The sequence below is a fragment of the Salvelinus alpinus genome, chromosome 20 (assembly GCF_045679555.1).
Source record: "Salvelinus alpinus chromosome 20, SLU_Salpinus.1, whole genome shotgun sequence".
Classification (NCBI taxonomy): Eukaryota; Metazoa; Chordata; class Actinopteri; order Salmoniformes; family Salmonidae; genus Salvelinus; species Salvelinus alpinus.
The window spans coordinates 42,888,204-42,911,672 of NC_092105.1; the positions used below are offsets into that span (position 1 = coordinate 42,888,204).

At 39.9% G+C, this 23,469-nt stretch overlaps 1 protein-coding gene and 1 long non-coding RNA gene across 2 annotated transcripts in view; one reads left to right on the forward strand and one right to left on the reverse strand.

Moving 5' to 3' along the window:
• The window catches only part of LOC139546916 (G protein-activated inward rectifier potassium channel 1-like), a 36,892-nt gene extending 23,330 nt beyond the window's left edge, over positions 1–13,562 (reverse strand). Inside the window, exons 1-2 of the mRNA XM_071355864.1 lie at positions 11,976–13,562; positions 11,167–11,383 (exon numbers count right to left, since the gene is read on the reverse strand). Coding sequence (XP_071211965.1) covers positions 11,167–11,383; positions 11,976–12,815 — 1,057 coding nt within the window. The 5' untranslated portion in view covers positions 12,816–13,562. The remainder of the gene's footprint in view (positions 1–11,166; positions 11,384–11,975) is intronic.
• Positions 1–23,469, forward strand: part of LOC139546917 (uncharacterized) — a 36,890-nt gene that overhangs the window by 7,373 nt on the left and 6,048 nt on the right. The window lies entirely within an intron of this gene.

The following is a 23,469-nucleotide window of genomic DNA, read 5'->3' on the forward strand; positions in this document are numbered from 1 at the left end:
TTAGATAAAACGTCGCGACCCTGCCCACCTGTGGGGAAAACAACCTGTGGTTACCTAGATTACCTCATTGGCTCACAGAAAAATGTAACCTTTTTCGAACGCAATTTTCTTGTCTGCTTGTTTTAGTCAATTACAAAACTACATTTAAGAAAAGTAAAACATGTCTAAAGATGACTTTTCAACATCAACTTTTCAACATTGCCCCCTAGCATTCTCACTACTTATATAAACGTAATATTGTAGGGCTTCCCTCATGCCCCTTTTCATGAGGATGCTAGCAGCCACATGAGTGAGTGCTAGCTAGCTACCGACCAGAACATTATGCTAGCCAAGACCAACAACACAAACAAATGGACTATACAGCTACAAGTAGTGAGTGAAGTTACAAACGGCCTGTAGTAAACAAGTGAAATGTATTACATTTACATTTAAGTCATTTAGCAGACGCTCTTATCCAGAGCGACTTACAAATTGGAAAGTTCATACATATTCATCCTGGTCCCCCCGTGGGGAATGAACCCACAACCCTGGCGTTGCAAGCGCCATGCTCTACCAACTGAGCCACACGGGATTACCTGTGATGAAATGTTTTCCACACGCATAGCTACGTGTAGTCTACTTGGACAAGGCATCCCCACATTTCCCACTCCCACAGGGAATAGCCTGAAGCCACAGGGCTCTTCTCGCAGGCTCTATTTCCCTACATGGAAGCATTGCGAACCGTAGGTTGGGATTTTTGAGTACATTTAACAACACAGCAGCTTTTCGGCATGTTTTGTTATATCTGTATAACAAAAAATCTACAATGAACTTTACTTTACAATGGGGCTCAATAGGAAAGAATGTTGGTTTTTCCCCAATTTGTGGATGTGGTCGAGGGGAATTGATTATTATGTGAATACCGACTGGGACTATATACAGTAGAACCTTTTAATGGTTCTTCATGGAACCTTAGGAAAGGATTCTTTATAGCACAATACAGGTTCTAATAACCTTATGAGCATAGTTCTTTATTGAACCTTCACAAAAAGGTCCCATATAGCACCAAAAAAGGTTCCACTATCGTTACAAGCCAAAGAACCATTGTTTGGCACTATACCATTTGTTTGTGGTGTGTTTAAACTGAGAAAAAACTATTCTAGCACTGCATTTGGTGACTAAATCACAATTAACATGTAATTAAAAACACAAAGGTGCAACGCAGTTTCTAAATGCAATGAAATGCGTGAGGCATGTAGTGAAAGAGCCACCGTTAATGAAGTTAAATGAAACAAATGAATGAAAAACACTAACTCACCGGAGAACAGGAAGCTATTAAAGATGTGTCTTATCAGAGCGCCCTGGTGACACAGGTTCCTCTCCATGGGGAGGGCCGTGACTCTTCCGTGCTCTGATCCTGGGCACATTAGATTTAATTGGAGACTCCTGCTCTCACTTGCTCAGAAGGCTGACTTCCTCGGCTGAACCCACATTAACCCTTTGAAACTGCAGAGTGCTGGAGTGCGGGCTGAATGGAGAGCGGGGAACAGCACGGGACACGCTCTGAGTGTAATTATTCAAAATGAATTATGGTCACTTTCTCCTGGGGCCTGTCTATCCTTTCACAGCTGTGTGCCTTATCGCAAGCTCCATTCTGCCACTGTTTACCTATGCTACGCCACCCCTGACACCACACACAAGCTGTAGTCCCTAGGCTGGAGTGACTAATTTATCGTATACTGTTATACCTGTTTTAAGCAGAGAGTTGTATGTTTCCTTTTCTATTTCTGCAGTGAATGATAAAAAAACAGACCGATGCATACTCCCAACTACTTGGCTAATCTGCTACATGATTTATATCAATTCCTCTGAATTTAGTATGCTGCTGCTATTCTTTGTGTAAGATAAAGTCCTCTTTGCTTATTTTAGTTTCAATATTCAAATGGGCATTGTATTCATAATACAGTATGTGAAGGTTGTGTATAATATGTATAACTAATTACAACAATTCAAATAGAATTGAAAAGAGACACACAATGACTCAAAATTGTTTGCTTTTAGGCCAAAAAAGTAATTTCTCCTCTTGTTAATAAAATGTTAATTATTCTCCCCTAAAGCTCATCTATCTGCTGCACCTACCTCAAATCCCTTCCTCTAATCCCAAATCTCAGATGAGAAAGCTATATTTATACATGCTTGGTCTTGGTTATGCATTACAAGTTCACATTTTTCATACTTCTTGTCCAATATGCAGGATTTTTGTTCAATATTCAACACTAAGCCAACGATGGGAGAATCCATTGAAAGTACAGCAATAGAATTCAAGAAGCTCATAAATAATGATTTACATTGAAACATGGTAAACACACAGTTCCTGAGGTTTCCATATCAAATGCATTATAATATATAAGAGGAGTGAATCAATGGGCAAATTATTTGGGAAAGGATAAGCCAAACTGTGATACAACGTGTCTTGCTGCTTTTTGTTCTATGTTGCTCTGTCTGTATGCTACGTCTTGCTTGTCCTATGTTGCTCTGTCTGTATGCTACGTGTTGCTTGTCCTATGTTGCTCTGTCTGTATGCTACGTGTTGCTTGTCCTATGTTGCTCTGCGTGTGCTCACTGCTCAATGATTGTCTATATTGTAATTGTTTTTAATAACCTGCCCAGGAACTGCGGTTGAAAATTAGCCAGCTGGCTAAAACCGGCACTTTTACTGAAACGTTGATTAATGTGCACTGTCCCTGTAAAAAAAAATAAAAAAAATCAACGTATAACTCTGAAACACTTTCTTTATCCAATGCTAGAATGTCCACAAGAAAGACTGTGTATTTATATGCTCACAGATACATATGAATAAACATCAAGTGCACTTTAAATCAATTCATAACAGTCTCATGCCACCCACACACGTCTTAGCATGAACACATAGCAGAAACACAATAACAAGGAAGATGATATTTGTTCTCCAATACCAGTGAATCGTAAAAAAAGGCTTGGGGTTGCCGTGGAGGGGGCATAGAGGAAGCCAAGACAACTAGCCACGTCAATGCACAACTAACTAGTTATGGCCCGTGTCTGTCCCAAATGGCACCCTATTCCCTATGTAGTGCATGACTTTTGACCAGGGCAATGTGGGCCCTGCATAGGGAATAGGGTGTCATTTAGGAGGCATTAATGAAAGACCAGAAGACTTCCTCCAGCTCACCTCCAGAGGCACTACTGCTGTACAACTCAAGAGCTTCACTTGCCACAGCAAAACTTTCTCTTTTTCAGTGATTTTCCATCATTGTGGAGTACCCTACAATCAGCTGTACCAGAAATACTCTATTTTTATAACAAAATCAAGAGTGATGGTTTTTGTTGGTAAATGCTGGACAGGCCAAGACATCACAAAATGTTGTATTAAAATATTCAAAACCGGAATAATCTTTTCCAAAGCGGGGATAGTGCAAAGTCAGCTTGCCATGCAACAACCCGCGGAATTGCTCATTTAAAAAAGTCTAACAAAATGTTCCACTGCAGCTTTCAGCTGAACTTGTTCAGAAAATATTAGTAAATGCCTCTTCAGCATCATGTAAATGAATGCCACAGCATGTTCCCAATAGCCCATCAATCATTAGCATGTACAGTTGAAGTCGGACGTTTACATACACCGTAGCCAAATACATTTAAACTCAGTTTTTCACAATTCCTGACATTTTAATCCTAGTAAAAATTCCCTGTCTTAGGTCAGTTAGGATCACCACTTTATTTTAAGAATGTGAAATGTCAGAATAATAGAAGAGAGAATGATTTATTTCAGCTTTTATTTCTTTCATCACATTCCCAGTGGGTCAGAAGTTTACATACACTCAAACGTGTCGGGTAGCCTTCCACAAGCTTCCCACAATAAGTTGGGTGAATTTTGGCCCATTCCTCCTGACAGAGCTGGTGTAACTGAGTCAGGTTTGTTGGCCTCCTTGCTCACACACGCTTTTTCAGTTCTACCCACACATTTTCTATGGGATTGAGGTCAGGGCTTTGTGATGGCCACTCCAATATATTGACTTTGTTGTTCTTGGTGTCATTGTCCATTTGAAAGACCCATTTACGACCAAGCTTTAACTTCCTGACTGATGTCTTGAGATGTTGCTTCAAAATATCCACATAATTTTCCTGGCTCATGATGCCACCTATTTTGTGAAGTGCACCAGTCCCTCCTACAGCAAAGCACCCCCACAACATGATGATGCCACCCCCGTGCTTCACGGTTTGGATGGTGTTCTTCGGCTTGCAAGCCTCCCCCTTTTTCCTCCAAACATAACCATGGTCATTATGGCCAAACAGTTCTATTTTTGTTTCATCAGACCAGAGGACATTTCTCCAAAAAGTACGATCTTTGTCCCCATGTGCAGTTGCAAACCGTAGTCTGGCTTTTATATGGCGGTTTTGGAGAAGTGGCTTCTTCCTTGCTGAGCGGCCATTCAGGTTATGTCGATATAGAACTCGTTTTACTGTGGATATAAATACTTTTGTACCTGTTTCCTCCAGCATCTTCACAAGGTCCTTTGCTGTTGTTCTGGGATTGATTTGCACTTTTTCGCACCAAAGTACATTCATCTCTAGGAGACAGAGCGCGTCTCCTTCCTGAGCGGTATGATGGCTGTGTTGTCCCATGGTGTTAATACTTGCGTACTATTGTTTGTACAGATGAATGTGGTACCTTCAGGCGTTTGGAAATTGCTCCCAAGGATGAACCAGACTAGTGGAAGTCTACCATTTTTTTCTGAGGTCTTTGCTGATTTCTTTTGATTTTCCAATGATGTCAAGCAAAGAGGCACTGAGTTTGAAGGTAGGCCTTGAAATACATCCACAGGTACACCTCCAATTGACTCAAATTATGTCAATTAGCCTATCAGAAGCTTCTAAAGCCATGACATCATTTTCTGAAATTTTCCAAGCTGTTTAAAGGCATAGTCAATTTAGTGTATGTAAACTTCTGACCCACTGGAATTGTGATTCAGTGAAATAATCTGTTGGAAAACATACTTGTGTCATGCACAAAGTAGATGTCCTAACCGACTTGCCAAAACTATAGTTTGTTAACAAGAAATTTGTGGAGTGGTTGAAAAACAAGTTTTAATGACTCCATCCTAAGTGTATGTAAACTTCCGACTTCAACTGTACATGATAGTCACAAAGCAGTCCTCTCATAAAGCTCATTTCCTGCTGATGTGCCAATGTTTTTCTAAACATAATTGATGAGTGAACACAACTCAAATGAAGTGCTTCACATATTTTTTTTAAATGCAGAACTGCAAAGTGTTGTGGTAATCAAGTGCCATACAACTTCTCAGGGAGAAACTGTGTTGCTGACAGAATTCTTCCTCTAGTCTAGCACACATTCAAAGCCAGCTTGCCATGAAATTAACATCACAGCCTGTTTATCATTTAACTGAGCTGATCAAAGAAGTATGGCATTGTTTCTGATCTCAAATTAAGACAGAGAATTGGCCTAAAGTACAAAATTGCATGTTAGATTTACAATGTATAATTCATGTACCATTTCGAAACAGAAAAGTGGTGAAGCAATTGCAGTCTGAGCAATTTCACTTCTGCACATACAGTGAAGTGAATTTGATTGCACCTCAGTGATTCAGTATAGTGTTCCCTGGCATGACGTTGATGATGATGATGATGATGATGATGATGACTCAATAGCTGTGTATAGACTAGAGTTGCAAAATTCTGGTAACTTTCCTAAAATTCCCTGATTCTCCAGAAATCCTGTTTGGAAGATTTCTGGTACTATGATGGAATAAGCAGGAAATCCGGGAACCCTCCAAACAGGATTTCTGGAAAACCAGGGAATTTTGAGAAAGTAACAGGAATTTTGCAACCCAAATACAGACTGTTTCTCAGTCCTTTCAAGTCTACTTTTCTTGCCATTCATAGAACGAACAGTTAACTAAACCTAAACCATTTGGAGTCAACAATTGTATCTGTTATATTAATTTCTAATATTTACACAATAATTTTAAAATTCTTGTATCATTCTACTCATCGTCACGGAGGATATGCCGAAAAGTGTCTTGAGTTTGAATTTTGTTCTATTTAACAGGCCATTCTAATACATTTATTTTAATTCAGTTAAAAGTGCCTTGCTCGTTGTTGTTGTTGTTTTTGTTGTTATAATACTCTCATACAGTGGATTTGGAAAGTATTCAGACCCCTTTACTTTTTCCACATTTTGTTAAGTTATAGCCTTATTCTAAAATTAATTAAAGTATTTTTTTCCTCATCAATCTACATACAATATCACATAATGACAAAGTGAAAACAGTTGTTTCAAATGTATAAACATTTAAGTATTCAGACCCTTTGCTATGAGACTCGAAATTTAGCTCAGCAGCATCGTGTTCCTATTCATCATTCTTGACATGTTTCGACAACTTGATTGGAGTCCACCTGTGGTAAATTCAATTGATTAGACATGATTTGGAAAGCCACAGACCTGTCTATATAAGGTCCCACAGTTCACAGTGCATGTCAGAGCAAAAACCAAGCCATGAGGTCGAAGGAATTGTCCATAGAGCGCAGAGATATGATTGCGTGGAGGCACAGATCTGATGAAGAGTACCAAAAAATTTCTGCAGCATTGAAGGATCCCAAGAACACAGGGGCCTCCATCATTCTTAAATGGAAGAAGTTTGGAACCAACAAGACTCTTCCTAGAGCTGTGCTGTGACAAGGTAGGGGTGGGATACAGAATATAGCCCTATTTAGTAAAATATCAAGTCCATATTATGGCAAGAACAGCTCAAATAAGCAAAGAGAAATGACAGTCCATCATTACTTTGAGACATGAAGGTCAGTCAATGTGGAAAATTTCAAGAACTTTGATCGTGAATTTCATGAACTTCGACCACGTTTCTTCAAGCGCAGTCGCAAAAACCACCAGGCGCTATTATGAAACTGGCTCTCATGAGGACCACCACAGGAAAGGACCCAGAGTTACTTCTGCTGCAGAGGATAAGTTCATTTGAGTTACCAGCCTCAGAAATTGCAGCCCAAATAAATTATTCACAGAGTTCCAATAACAGACACATCTCAACATCAACTGTTCAGAGATGACTGCGTTAATCAGGCCTTCATGCTCGAATTGCTGCAAAGAAACCACTACTAAAGGACACCAATAAGAAGAAGATACTTTCTTGGGCCAAGAAACACAAGCAATGGACATTAGACCGGTGGAAATCTGTCCTTTCGTCTGATGAGTCCAAATTTGAGATTTTTGGTTCCAACCTCTGTGCCTTTGTGAGACGCAGAGTAGGTGAACGGATGATCTCCGCATGTGTGGTTACCACCGTGAAGCATGGAGGAGATGGTGTGGCGGTGCTTTGCTGGTGACACTGTCAGTGATTTATTTTGACTTGAAGGCACACGTAACCAGCATGGCTACCACAGCATTCTCCAGCAATACACCATCCCATCTGGTTAGCGCTTAGTGGGACTATCATTTGTTTTTCAACACGACAATGACCCAAAACACACCTCCAGTCTGTGTAAGAGCTATTTGACCAAGAAGGAGATCAATGGAATGCTGCGTCAGATGACCTGGCCTCCACAATCACCCGACCTCAACCCAATTGAGATGGTTTGGGATGAGTTGGACCGCAGAGTGAAGGAAAAGCAGCCAACAAGTGCTCAGCATATGTGGGAACTCCTTCAAGACTGTTGGAAATTCATTCCAGGTGTTTACCTCATGAAGCTGGTTGAGAGAATGCCAAGAGTGTGTAAAGCTGTCATCAAGGCAAAGGGTGGCTACTTTGAAGTATCTAAAATATATTTTGATTTGTTTAACACTTTTATGGTTACTACATGATTCCATATGTGTTATTCATAATTTTGATGACTTCACTAATATTCTACAATGTAGAAAATAGTAAAAATAAATAAAAACCCTTGAATGAGTAGGTGTGTCCAAACTTTTGACTGGTACTGTATGTAAATGTAATTTCAGTTTTTATTTGTAAAAAAATTGCTAACATTTCTAAAAACGTGTTTTTGCTTTGTCATTATGGTGTATTGTGTGAAGATTGATGAGGGAAAAAAACGATTTAATCAATTTTATTATAAGGCTGTGACGTAACAAAATGTGGAAAAAGTGAAGGGGTCTGAATACTTTCCGAATGCACTGTATAATAGTCTCATGCACGCAGTGATTATGTTCAAAACTCTGATAATCTAACAGATGGGAAGTCATGTGCTGCTGACTTGAGTTGATGGTATCATGAACGGGTGGGACGACGATTTGAAAAGCTCATTGTGTGAATATGAGCTTAGTAATGAAGAAATACTCCGGGGTGAGAGAGCTGATTTGTCTATGAACGCGATAGAAAACCGTTTCCCCCATACCATAGGAATAAAATCTAAGTTTAGGTGCAGTGCTGCAATCCGGAATGCTCAAGGAGAGGTTGCCATGGAAACAGATTTACATTGGACCAAAATGAAAGCGTCTGAGGCTTAGACTTTCACTGTACATACATTTTTATCGTCATCTCTTTCTTGTTCTTTAACCTTATACCACACATACAGTACGTTCGTATTGACCCAGTCAAGATTACAGTGCTAGCTAGATTTAACAATGACATTGAGAAAATATAACAAATATGTTCAAATCCAATTATAGTAAAACGTGCTGTCGAATTTTGCTGTTGTACCCAGTTGCATATGATGCATGTGGACCTTTACCTAATAAGTGAAAGTTTTAGAAATCTTATCTGCATTCTAGAATCTTCTGTAATAATGACTGACCGAGGAATCCAAACATTGGGAGAAGATGTAGACATGTCTAATTCTTAGGATGAATCTTAAAAGGCAGCTCCCGTAGGTTAGACTTATCATACAGTCATTTATCTGCATCTTTTTTTTCTATATAACATCCCTATGTAAGCCCTCATAAATAAAATAGCCCCATGAAATGTTCATATACTATACGAGTTCTCTGTCAGTTGCTACAGATTTTTCATCAACACATAAAACCCTGTATTGAAAACAGCTTGGATTCTGAATAAAATCTGAGGACTGAAAATATTTCATATTTGATAGACAATTTTACTTTTTTTTGTGGATATCTAATGGCATGACTTGTAAAGAATGCTACTGTCACACACGTACAGTACAGGACCAACTTTTTCATGATTAAAGTAAATCTGCAGTGGTCTGTTCTGCGTCAGACAGGATTTCTACAAAGTTATGTCACTCCACAATCTTAAAAGGCCCTCCCTGAAAACCTTTTATTAACTGTCTCAAAGGGAACAGTTTGAAAATGCCTACACACCATGATCACATGTGGCAATACTGTTCTTGTTGAATTTATGTTTCCAATTTCAAAAAGCACAGGGGAACGCAAAGTATACACTGTAAAATAAATGCCAATTTAACCAATTGCTTAATCAGAGTTAATCTGTGAGTTGAGTGGAGTTCAAAAGGACATGAATTAGAGTTCATGTGTTAAAGTTTGTTTACTCAACAAACTCTTCTCGAAGTCAGCTAAATTTGAAAACGGTTGTTGAGTAGATTGACAAATTCATTTTTCTCTCAAAACAACTCAAAACCTTCCCCATCACACTCGGCATGCTCATGTTCATGTTTGTCTTTGGAAGGCAACACTGTAAAAAAAAAAAAAGTACATTCAACCAATTGCTTATTCAGCGTTATTATTCGAGTTGAGTGGGCTTCAAAAGGACTAGAATTTGAGTGAATGTGCTGAATCCTGTTTACTCAACAAACTCTGCTCGAAGTCAGCTGAATTTGAAACCGGTTGCTGAGTAAAATTACAAATTCATGTTTTCTCAAAAGAACTCAAACCCTTCCCCATCATGCTCAGCATGCTCTTTTGCAGGTAGATTTTCTGAATTGTTTGTTTCAATACCTGTGTTTGTGCATGTACTTTGATTGGTTGATTAATATTATCCTACACAAACATAGATAGCATACATTTTTTTCTAAACTAATCCAATCTAGTAGTTGGATTTATTGCACCTGTTACTGAGATGGCTGTTCCAGTTTATATGATTTAGGTAGTCTTAATAATCAATCTTCAGTCATTCTAAATGCAGGTTTCGGGATATTAAAAGTTCCAGTTGTTGGATATCTTCACTCTGGCTGGATTCCAATAGGAATTGCACAGCACTTTGCAAGCCAGCATAGTCTGATTTGCAGACTTGCTGTGGCCTGTAAACCAGGAGTTTGAGACCATTGTGTTAGGGTGTAAATAGGCCCTCAAAAAAAGGCCTTATGATAAATGTAATGTATTGTCATAAAGAGTTTAATATTAAAGATAACATATTCACTTAGACACTCACTTGGTGAAGGCTGCAGTACTGAAAACCATTGAATACAACAACCATGTCTCTGTCGCTAACAAATACAGTAATGGGTGGTAACTACCATTCACTCGAAACGCAAGGCAGTCTGGTCAATAAGCAAACAAGGTCCAATAAATTCTCAAATTGAATGCATGTTGGTTCCGCTAAATGCCCAAATGTTGAGCAAACTCACAATCCTATTGCAGCTGGTTGCCTTACAATTGTAATCACCATATTTGTTCTTTACAGTGTACTCCCCCAGAAGAGTGTGAGGTTTCTATTTTAAAACAGCAATAATGTTCCCTAGACATCAACTCTTAGGAATATGTTTTAGGAGATCTCATAAAAACAGAGTGAATTCTTTTAGAAATAATTTAATTTACCAGCATTCTTGTTTAGTTGTATTTCTTACCAAGGACCACTGTCAATGTTGACTCAAATTACAATTAGTTTTTTTGTTGCCATTTCCACTGCATACATCAAATCAGAACATATTATTTATAAACCCTATCCAGCTGTGTCACATAAAACCAATATCATGCAATCAATGACATTCACTAACATCCAGGGGTCATTGGAGAAGCCCATCTGGGTCAACATTGGCCACTTACGAGTAAAACCCTGCAACTTCACATTGTACTTATTCACTTTATACTCATCCTCATATTATTACACTCATACTAACACACATTTATTTTTGCGATCATATACTCTAGCCTGAGCCGAACACAGCCCACCACTTTATCTCAGGGCATAGACATGAAATAGGCCTAGGCCTATGGTCTTTACTAATACTGCAAGAAAGAAAAATGATGTATTTGTGATAACTTACCAGTGGTTTCCACTATTCCTTCCAATATGACCACAATTTCAAACTGTTCTGTTTGCATGGATCTCTGGGAGAGTTCGTAGAATGGGCTTTTGGTGTCAATCACATGGCAGATTGTGAGTGGTGAGACGAGGAAGAGCTGGTCCGCCCCGGTACTGAAGCCCACGTCCAATTCCAACTGATCCAGCGGAAGAAACTCGCCTTCGGGCGTCTGACGAGACTATGGAAGCGTACATAGATGGAGTTTGAAAGAGAGACACAGTTTAACTACTGCAACCTAGTGAGCCATACTGACAGCCATCCACAATTTGTGAGCAATCAAAGCGATCAATCATCAGTAAATAGACAGAGTTAGTAAATTGAATGAGGGCTATAGCTAATCAGGCACATCAAGCCACATCAAAGGTTGTTAACCCAGTGACCACCACTATAGCGCTCCAACTTCAAGGGGGTCTATGGGTTTATTAATCAAATTGTTTAATTCATAAAAAGGTAAACATTATAGCATTGCCACTAAATGTGTCTGGAATTAATAGCTTTATGCTTTTAATTCACATTGGTAAGCCCATTTGCAAAGAAAGTAAAAAAAAAAAAAAAAAAGTTATATCAGCAGGGAATAATACACTTTATAACAATACCTTAATTCTAATAACGATGTATTTCATTATCTTTTCCAACCGTGTTTAATATTTAATTGTGCGTAATTAAACAATAAGAAAACAAATACATTACACCGTCTGAAATAAGTATTTTGTAACGTTTAAATACACAAATATTGTTGAGCTATATGGAGGCATAGAAGTGCCACTTACTTTCAGCAATTTGCAGCGGATCTGTGCGGAGACCATATGGCTATTACGCAGGTTGCCGACTCTGAACATGAGGGTTAGTTTTCCATCTCGCATCGAAATAGCCGCATGTTCACTGAACATCAAGGTCTCTGCCCTTTTTTTGGGCTGGGACATCTTAATGAACATGCAGCCAATCAAAAAAGCATCAACGATTGATCCCAGGATTGACTGGAAAAGAAAGAGAATGATCCCCTCGGGACATTTGTCCGTGATATACCTATAGCCATATCCTATTGTGGCTTCCGTTTCTATGAAGAATAAAAACGCGGAGGGAAAGTTGTAGACATTGGCAACGCATGGCGTATACTTGTCATCGTGGGCTCGATGGAGGTCTCCTCTTATGTAGGCTATGATCCACCACATGAAGGCCATGAAGAGCCATGCCACCGTGTATGTTAGGATGAAGATGAATAAATTCCAGCGCCATTTCAAATCGACCAGTGTGGTGAATAAATCGGAAAGATATCTACTGGTTTCACCACCCAGGTTTCCATGCTGGACGTTACATCGCCCGTTCTTGTCCACAAAGCGTTGCCTCTTCTTTTTCTTCTCTGGTGCTGGCTGGTTGAATCCAGACCCGCTGGATGAGGTGGTCACTACCTGATAATCGTCCCCAAATTTCTTTCGGAGTGCAGACATACTACGATGACAGCAGCGAGAGAAATAATCTGAAGGGTTTAATGTAAAGTCTATTTCTGTACAGGACTTCGTTGTAGTTGCAGCAATTGGCCTTATGTTGTGTCCAATATCTTGGAATTGGAAATAAGGCGAGGAAAGTACGTTCTGTAACGAACTAATCATGCACTGTCCCCTCGCTCCACATACTGTTCCTACTACTGCACTCCAAAGCCATGAAAATAAGAGAGGGCTAATGTCACTTCAATCACAACAAAGAGCTCTTCATCCGAAAAGGAGTCCGCTATAAAACAATTACGCACAGGATCATCTGCTATCCAAACGCGTCCGTTGCAGTTCAGGTTTTGAACAGATTATTCTTTGGTGAGTCGCTGCTGATTACTTATCGCACTCCCAGGTTAGACCAATGCAGGTTGGCTCAACACTTTCCTCCTCCGTGAAGTCCACACCTTGGGTTAAAAGTTGAAAATGTTTCGACGCCCCATCAAGCAATCAGGATCCGGTAGGTAATTAATGAATCGTTGGTAAATGTGATTAGAAGCCGTGGTCAATATGAAACGGCACAATACGTACTGTACATCCGATTTCAGAGTTGGTGTTGGACACAATTTGGTTCCCAAACCTCCGCTTTGTGCTACTGCGGGCGCACATAGGATCTGCATTCAGTCCTATGACAGTGGAATATGATGGAAAATAATGGATTCGGGGAACAATTTACTGTCCGCTCATACTTATGTGGTTCCCCTTACCGATGATGCCTGCAATCTGTATTTCCTGCGGCCCCTTTTCCTCTTCTGGTGGAATTTTTCTTGTGATGTTCTTATGGACGCAAGTATTAAGAATCCAACAGCAGCTGTTTCGTTCTTTCTCTCGATTTTCCTCTTCACGGCTCCTGCGCACTGCACGTTCCTTATACAACGATGCACTCACTATTTCCTACTGGTACTACAAACAGGGGCGGCCTTAGTGATTTGCAGGCCCCAGGCAGAGGCCCCAGGTATGACTCCACATTCATGTCAATAGGAATAACACTACTTTTGTCTTCCATTGTGTAAAGACAGTCACTATCAAAAAACTATTAACACTCAACACAACAACAAAGAATTAGTGTATTTAAATGGTAGTACATTTTACTAAATTACCCACTCAAAATGTACGAACTATAATATATTATACTTATAAATATATATATTTTTAAATAATAAAAATGTGACCGGAAGACAATATTCAGAAAGTATTTTCACACAAAGTAGACTATTTGATTGACAACGATTCTTATTTAAGTAACCATGTAAAAATGCAAACTATTCAGAGACTTTCAAACTGTACATAACCTCAATAAGATTTAGTACAGACCTGGCCTGAAACAAAATGTAGATACAGTAGCCTACTTTGACAACAATTCAGTGAATGCAACAAGTATTATAAAGACAGATAAAGGGAGAAGATAAAAAACACAACTATTGTTCAGAGACAATTTCCTTAAAAGATTTGTAGGACAAATTCACGTCACACTGTCACATGAGTGTTTGCATTTAGCCTACAACATGCCATGAAACTTCTTGAAGCAGGGCCCCATCCTACAAAGTGGAACAACATGTAAAAATTGACAACAAATCAGTAAATGCAACAAGGAGTAGATACAGTTGAAGTTGGAAGTTTACATACACTTAGGTTGGAGTCATTAAAACTCATTTTTCAAACACTCCACAAATTTCTTGTTAACAAACTATAGTTTTGGCATACTTTGTGCATGACACAAGTAATTTTTCCAACAATTGTTTACAGACAGATTATTTCACTTATAATTCACTGTATCACAATTCCAGTGGGTCAGAAGTTTACATACACTAAGTTGACTTGCCTTTAAACAGCTTGGAAAATTCCATAAAATCCATGGGACCATGCAGCCGTCATACTGCTCTGGAAGGAGACGCGCTCTGTCTCCTAGAGATGAACGCACTTTGGTGCGAAAAGTGCAAATCAATCCCAGAACAACAGCAAAGGACCTTGTGAAGATGCTGAAGGAAACAGGTACAAAAGTGTCTATATCCACAATAAAACGAGTCCCATATTGACATAACCTGAATGGCCGCTCAGCAAGGAAGAAGCCACTGCTGCAAAACCGCCATAAAAAAGCCAGACTACGGTTTGCAACTGCACATGGGGACAAAGATCATACTTTTTGGAGAAATGTCCTCTGGTCTGATGAAACAAAAATAGAACTGTTTGGCCATAATGACCATCGTTATGTTTGGAGGAAAAAGGGGGAGGCTTGCAAGCCAAAGAACACCATCCCAACCGCAAAGCACAGGGGTGGCAGCATCATGTTGGGATGCTTTGCTGCAGGGGGGACTGGTGCACTTCACAAAATAGTTGGCATCATGAGGGAGGAAAATTATGTGGATATATTGAAACAACATCTCAAGACATCAGTCAGGAAGTTAAAGCTTGGTCGCAAATGGGTCTTCCAAATGGACAATGACCCCAAGCATACTTCCAAAGTTGTGGCAAAATGGCTTGAGGACAACGAAGTCAAGGTATTGGAGTGGCCATCACAAAGCCCTGACCTTAATCCTATTGAAAATTTGTGCGCAGAACTGAAAAAGCGTGTGTGAGCAAGAAGACCTACAAACCTGACTCATTTACATCAGCTCTGTCAGGAGGAATGGGCCAAAATTCACCCAACTTATTGTGGGAAGCTTGTGGAAGGCTACCCGACACGTTTGAGTGTATGTAAACTTCTGACCCACTGGGAATGTGATGAAAGAAATAAAAGCTGAAATAAATAATTCTCTCTACTATTATTCTGACATTTCACATTCATAAAATAAAGTGGTGATCCTAACTGACCTAAGACAGGGAATTTTTACTAGGATTAAATGTCAGGAATTGTGAAAAACTGAGTTTAAATGTATTTGGCTAAGGTGTATGTAAACTTCTGACTTCAACTGTAGAAAAAGATTTAGAGCAAAAATCCAAATGCACCCACACAAAGTAGGCTATTGGACTGACAAAGATTCTTACTTCTGTAACAATGTAAAAATTGAAACAACTATTCAGAGACTATTTACAAATGTAGATAACCTCTGTCAATAAGATTTAGGCCTGACACAAAATGTAGACATATGAGCCTGCTTTGACAGTAGCCTACTTTGAATTCAGTGACTGCAGACAGATACTGAGAGAAGATACAAAACATGATTTTAAAAAGTACCCAATTTCCCTAGAAGACATGTAGGACAAGTACATACTTCACACTGTCACTTTAATGTTTACATTTAGCCTACAACATGTCATACAACTTCTGGAAGCACGGCCCCATCCTGCAAAGTGGCACAGAACACGTAGAGCACCCAAAGGAGGTTCCTACACATCTCCCACTATTTGCCCTGCGTCCACTCCGGATGCACACCACACACCCTCTCTTGCGCCCTTCAAACTTCACCAGGGAGCTGCTTTCAAATTAGGAGTAACAACTCTTGGTGCCACACTCTTGTCTCCCCCGCTTTCGTCCACAGTAGCCATCACAAAGTGAATGCACAAGCTGCATTTTGAATGCCTTCAGGGACCAGCACCTGTGGTTTCTGGGAAGAGGCCTTTGCAGGGTTCCCCACACTGGTCTACTGTCGCCGCCCTCAGGGTACCACACATAGGAAGAAATATGCCACGCAATCGCTTTGAGCAGCTATGTAGGTACATGCACTTTTTGGATCCAAATGAGACTTACAAATTTCACAAAGTAAACTGTGTGGTACATGGGTGAGTGATGAGACTTAGGGTAGATGCACTCCATGGAAACGTAGGCTCCCCTCTCTAGTGTGCTCTTCCTCCTCCTCTCCCTCTCCATGTTCCTCTCACCCTCCACTCTCCTCTCGCTCGACACCTCCCTTCTCTTCCTCCTCGCTCCACAGCTCTATGCCTCCAGTCATCTCTAACTCCCACCCCCCCCTGCCTTCTGCTGCTGAGCCCTGACTCTCCACATCGCTTCCCTCACTCACTGACCTAGAGTAACAGAGGGAGAGAGAGAGAGAGAGAGAGAGGAGAACAGAGGAACAAATAGGATACAATTGTGGTCAGGATCATAATCTCTCGCTCTCTCTCTTTCAGACACATGCACACACTCTCTCCCTTCCTCTCTTTTCCTCAGCCATACAGATACTCTCTAATAATCACCTCTTAGGGGTTTCCATAATAAAATGTGTATTACAGTTACAACACGCCTCCCATTGCACACACACACACGTTTTGTTCTTCTATCCTTGTGGGGACCTAAAATGTATTTCCATTCAAAATCGTATTTTCCCTATCCCCTAACCCTAAACCTAATCCTAAACCTTTCCATAACCCTAACCTTAACTGTAACCCAAACCCTAAACCAACTCCTAACACTAAACCTAACCACTAACCTCTTACCCTAACCGTAATTCTAACCCTAAACCTAACCCCTAATCTTAAAATAGCCTTTGTCCTCAAAGGGACGTGGGAAATGTCCCCATGAGGGAGAATGTCCCTTGTTTTACTATCCTTGTGGGGACCCACCCACACACACACACAAACACACACAATATAATCATGTGGTACCCCTGGAAGCGTTGCTGCTGCATCTGCAATAGCTAATGGGGATCCTAATAAACTAAACTAAATCATGATGCTATACAGCACTTTCATTCAATAAATCAGTAAAATCCCATTACACACAAACCCCCCCACACATATACAGTATCATCATAAAGCTATACAGCACTTGCATTCAATCAGTCAATCATCATTCACAGTGATTTTATAAAGCCCTTAGTGGCCAGATTGTTTCTCAGATCATTATGTGCATAAGTTTCTGTCAGACTGATGGGTAATCAGACAGGATAGAGCACACTAAAAGACGTTCATAAATATGTTCATAGATGACCAGCAAGGTTCGATTATAACCGTAAAGACTGTATATGGTACACACACTTCAAGACCTACGGTCAGATGAATTAGTTAGCTGGTTGTCTTTGTAGAGGGCAAGTGAGACGATCAGGGGAGTGGCAGCGTCCCGAGCAAAGCACAATGTTGCTGCCTCCACTCTACTCTAATGTTCTTGCCTGACAGACAACTACTGAGTTAGATAATGCTATCTTATTAGTTACGAAGCTGGGAGAGTTTCCAAACGAATAGCACCGGCAGAAACAAGCAACTTGTTAGTTGGCTATAGTGACATTTTTTTAATAACTCAATATCATTTGAGCTAGCAAACATGACAAACAATAACCTAAGTTCCACAAATAAACAAAAATTACTCTAATCTCTATTGCGTGGCTAGTTAGCTGGTTTTCTGTATGGCTAATGATAGGTACTGATCCTTCCTCTCACAGATGATCTGCATGTACAAGCACCATCTGGACTGGACACAGCTAGACAAACGTATCTTTTTGAGAAGATCAGGGAGTTTTGCGACGAAGAGGCTATGGACATCACAAAGTCAAGGGCAGGACAGAAACAGGCTCTCCGAATATAGATTCCCTTGTTCATGCGTGGTTCGGACGGAACAGTCATCAGCACTATCTGCAGTGCCTCTATTCAAATGACTCTCTCCTAACACACACGCCATACGTTGCTGCTACTCATTTTTTTTTATCCTGCTGCTCAGCCACTTTACCCCTGATTGTATTCATATAACTACCTTTTCTATCACTCATATCATTATTGATATTGTTCTTGTACATACTGTATATTTTATTTATATTGACACCATCTATTTCTGATATTACTACTATGCAAGTAAGCATTTGGCTGTACCGTTCACACCTGTAGAGACCCATCCACTTAGCAAGACTTAACATAATATTGATATATAACATGAATATTGATATGTGTGGTCGTAACATGATTTTGTGACATACCACAACAATATCAAGTGTCCACCATAAAAATATATGGCGCATCCACATAAATATATGGCGCATCCACATAAATATATGGCGCATGCATCGGTTTGTGTACTGTACATGTGCACCTCAGTGAGGTTTCAACTCAGGTTGCATGGCCTTAACTTATGTATGGAATACTATGTGATAAGTGTGTGTGAAACAGTATATAAAGTATGCTAATGTATGGTGTGAAGGCATTTGGGCAGTGTTCAAAGCACTTAAGTAAAAATACTTTATATATGTATTTTTGGGTGTATCTGTACATTACTTTATTATTTATCTTTTTGGCAACTTTTACTTTTACTTCACTACATTCCAAAAGAAAATAATGTACTTTTTACTCCATCCATTTTCCCAGACACCCAAAAGTACTCGTTACATTTTGACAGGAAAATTGTCGAATTCACACACATTCCTACTGCATCTGTAACGCTCGTCTTCCTCCTCTTCTGAGGAGGAGTAGTAGGAAGGATCGGAGGACCAATGTGCAGTGGTAAGTTTCCATATTTTAATAAAGCAAACTGAACACTGAACAAAACAACAAAGTGAACGAACGAAAACGAAACAGTCCCGTATGGTAAGACACAGGAACAATCACCCACAACCCACAATGACAAATAGGCTACCTAAATATGGCTCCCAATCAGAGACAACGACTGACACCTGCCTCTGATTGAGAACCATATCAGGCCAAACACATAGAAACAGACAAACTAGACATACAACATAGAATGGCCACTCACATCACACCCTGACCAAACAAAACATAGAAACATACAAAGCAAACTATGGTCAGGGCGTGACAGCATCTGATCTGGCAGACTCACTAAACACAAAGGCTTTGTTTGTAAATTATTTCTGAGTGTTGGATTGTGCCCATGGCTATCCGTCAATAGAAAAAAATTGAGAAAACAATTGTGCCGTCTGGTTTAATATAAAGAATTAGAAATTATTTACTCAAGTATGACAATTTAGTACTTTGTAGAGTGGTATTTTGTTCCACCACTGGATGTGGCTAGGGGTTATAGCATTTATTTCACATGACCCATCAATCTAGACAAGTGTGTCTGGGTAAGCATCTAATATTTATAAAATATTTTTATCTGGATACTTTCTGTTTACCTGGATTTTATTCCTTATTGTAGGCTACTACCACTTTTAGTCTTAATCTTTACTACACTACTCACTGTTTAGCACATGACCTCACATGTGAATCCTTAAAGAGATGGGTGGGGCTGGTTTAAGACGGTGTGAACAATGCTGAATGGGTGTAGACAAAGGAGAGCTCTCCAGTAGGTAACAAAACATTCAAAGGCCATTTTCTCAGTGTATCAACTTTCAAAGCAGAATGACTTTCCCATTGTTCCTCAAAAATGCTGTGTATGATACACCATTTTATAGCTCTGAGTCTCTACTTTTATCCAATGTAAAAAAAAAAAGCTAAAGCAGTTCTCATGGTAACCAAACAAACAGACTTGCTAGTTTAGCTAACCAAACCATCTGTCCTCGTTTTCCATCATGAAAATGGAATTCAACGATGCCAATTATGTTTCAAATCGACTTTTGCTTTCAAAGGCCTCTCAAACATAGAACATGCAAGAAGGAACTATGGCAATTGAATTTTACCATGCAAAAATACTGTGCTTTATAGGGAAATAATGCACGCTCTAGAATACCCTTCAAGCTAAACAGAAACAATTATTCCACAATGCCATGGAATATGTAGGTATACGCCTTATACCCACTTATTTTTCAGTGAGTATGCATATACTCACGGCTTAATCCCCACGATGTGTATCAAAGTAGTGGAGGTATATGCCATATCAATGAATAAGGCTGATGGAACAGATCAGAATGTTTAGCTTAAAATGTTGCCAAACTATTATTTCTTCACATTTTAGGCACACGGTGGTAGATCTATGAGCGAATGTTCCAAAACGCAATGAATGGAAATCACCTTTCTAAAATGCGCCACATGTGACTGGTTTCATGGACAGAGATGGAAATATCTGTTCGAAATGTAGAAAGAGAGGAGATCTAAAGATGCAACAACTATCATGGGTTGCCAATATAACTAGGATAATGCCTTTGGCTGCAGGACAATGAAAGAACGAAAACTAATAGAACAGGAGAAAGCATATGAAGAAGTCAATATAGAATAACTGCCTCCACGTTTCTATGGTGGGATTTTGGCTATAGGGTACTTTGACGCGAGGTAAGACATGCCTCCTGATATGAAGTAAAACGTCCAGGTTTCAAACAATTAAGTAACAGGAGAAATATAGCGATGCTAATGATGGGCCTAACCGTACTCTGGTAGACGGAAAGACTTTCCCAATAACCTTCTCAATGAAATGTTAGCTAGTTACAAAGTAGCCTATGCTTACCTGGCAGAATGATGTCATGCTTATTTGCATCAATCCAGTGGTCTTTTGTTTTGCATGTGCTACAGAAATACCACTATCCAAACAACAGTGCTAGGTGCCTGTGCACTTGAACTAAAGGGTAACTACACAAAAAAAATCTAAATTTCTTAGATTTTTTCCCCAGACCTCAAAAGTGGTCTTGTGATGTGGTGTAAGCATTGTTATGGACTTACAATATCAAATGCTGTTATTTTTCCATTAAAAAAGTGTGACATTGAGAGCAAAAACATGGGGAAAATCAGAAACCTGTGAATTTCTGACTCAGTTGACAGACTCATTTATCTGTTTCAATAGTAGACCTACAATTAGCCTACTTGCACTTGCAATTAGCCTACTTGCACAGTACAGCTTGGGTTGGCCTGACTGTGAAAGACCAATATGGGGTTTATAATGTTAGGTCATTTATAGTGTATGTCACTGCTTCTCATACAACTTTCCTTCGCCATGTCGGCCGTTTGGGAAATAGTATAGTATACCCACTTCTCAGGCACCATTACACCACTACACACAGAGAGACAAAATGCCAAAATTGTGTGCAGGTCCCAGACCACATACAATCGTTCGGAAGAGAAATGTTTTATTAGAAAACGCTTCGTAATCAGCAGGTATACACTAACAGTAAAATATTTACTTTACAGCCCTTCCCAACAATGCAGAGACAAAAACGATAAACAATAGACAAATTGAAAAATAGTAACACAAGGAATAAATACATGAGTAAAGATAATTTCGCTATATACAGTGCATTCGGAAAGTATTCAGACCCCTTGACTTTTTCCACATTTTGTTACGTTACAGCCTTATACTAAAATTGATTAAATCAATTTTTCCCTCATCAATCTACACACAATACCCCATAATGATTTTTTGCAAAAAACTAACAGAAATACCTTATTTACATAAGTATTCAGACCCTTTGCTTTGAGACTCGACAGTGAACTCAGCTGTATCCTGTTTCCATTGATCATCGTTGAGATGTTTCTACAACTTGATTGGAATCCACCTGTCATTTATTCAATTGATTGGACATGATTTGGAAAGGCACACACCTGTCTATATAAGGTCCCACAGCTGACAGTGCATGTCAGAGCAAAAACCAAGCCATGAGGTCAAAGGAACTGTCCATAGACCTCTCAGACAGGATTGTGTCGAGGCATACATCTGGGGAAGTGTACTGAAACATTTCTGCAGCATTGAAGCTCCCCAAGAACACAGTAGCCTCCATCATTCTTAAATGGAAGAAGTTTAGAACCACAAAGACTCTTCCTAGAGCTGGCAGCCCGGCCAAACTGAGCAATGGGGGAGAAGGGCCTTGGTCAGGGAGGTGACCAAGAACCCGATGGTCACTCTGACAGATCTTCAGAGTTCCTCTGTGGAAATGGGAGAACCTTCCAGAAGGACAGCCATCTCAGCAGCACTCCACCAATCAGGCCTTTATGGTAGTGTCCAGATGGAAGCCATTCCTCAGTAAAAGGCACATGACAGCCCGCTTGGAGTTTGCCAAAAGGCCCCTAAAGACTCTCAGACCATGAGAAAAAAGATTCTCTGGTTTGATGAAGCCAAGATTGAACTCTTTGGCCTGAATGCCAAGCATCAAGTCTGGAGGAAACCTGGCACCATCTCTACGGTGAAGCATGGTGGTGGCAGCATCATACTGTGGGGATGTGTTTCAGTGGCAGGGACTGGGAGACTAGTCAGGTTTGAGGGAAAGATGAACGGAGCAATGTACAGAGATCCTTGATGAAAATCTGCTCCAGAGTGCTCAGGACCTCAGACTGGGGTGAAGGATCACCTTCCAACAGGACAACGACCCTAAGCACACAGCCAAGACAACGCAGAAGTGGCTTCAGGACAAGTCTCTGAATGTTCTTGAGTGGCCCAGCCAAAGCACGGACTTGAACCTGAACATCTCTGGAGAGACCTGAAAATATCTGTGCAGCGACGCTCTTCGTCCAACCTGACAGAGCTTGAGAGAATCTGAAGAGAAGAATGGGAGAAACTCCCCAAATACAGGTGTGCCAAGCTTGTAGCGTCATACCCAATAACAATTTAGGCTGTAAACACTGCCAAAGGTGCATCTACAAAGTACTGAGTAAAGGGTCTGATCACTTACGTAAATGTAATATTTCAGTTAAAAAAAAAATATATATATATTTTAGAATAAGTGGGAGCCATATTCTCACATTTGGGCTCATCAGACCAAAGGACAGATTAACCACCGGTCTAATGTCCATCGTTCATGTTTCTCGTGCAAACCTGTCATCAAGGCAAAGGGTGGCTACTTTTAAAGGGTGGCTACTACTTATATTTTGATTTGTTTAACACTTTTTTTGGTTACTACATGATTCCATATTTGTTATTTCATAGTTGTTCTGTCTTCATTATTATTCTACAATGTAGAACATAGTAAAACTATTGAAAAACCTTTGAATGAGTAGGTGTGTTCGAACAGACTGGTGCAGACTGTTACTGTATATTAAC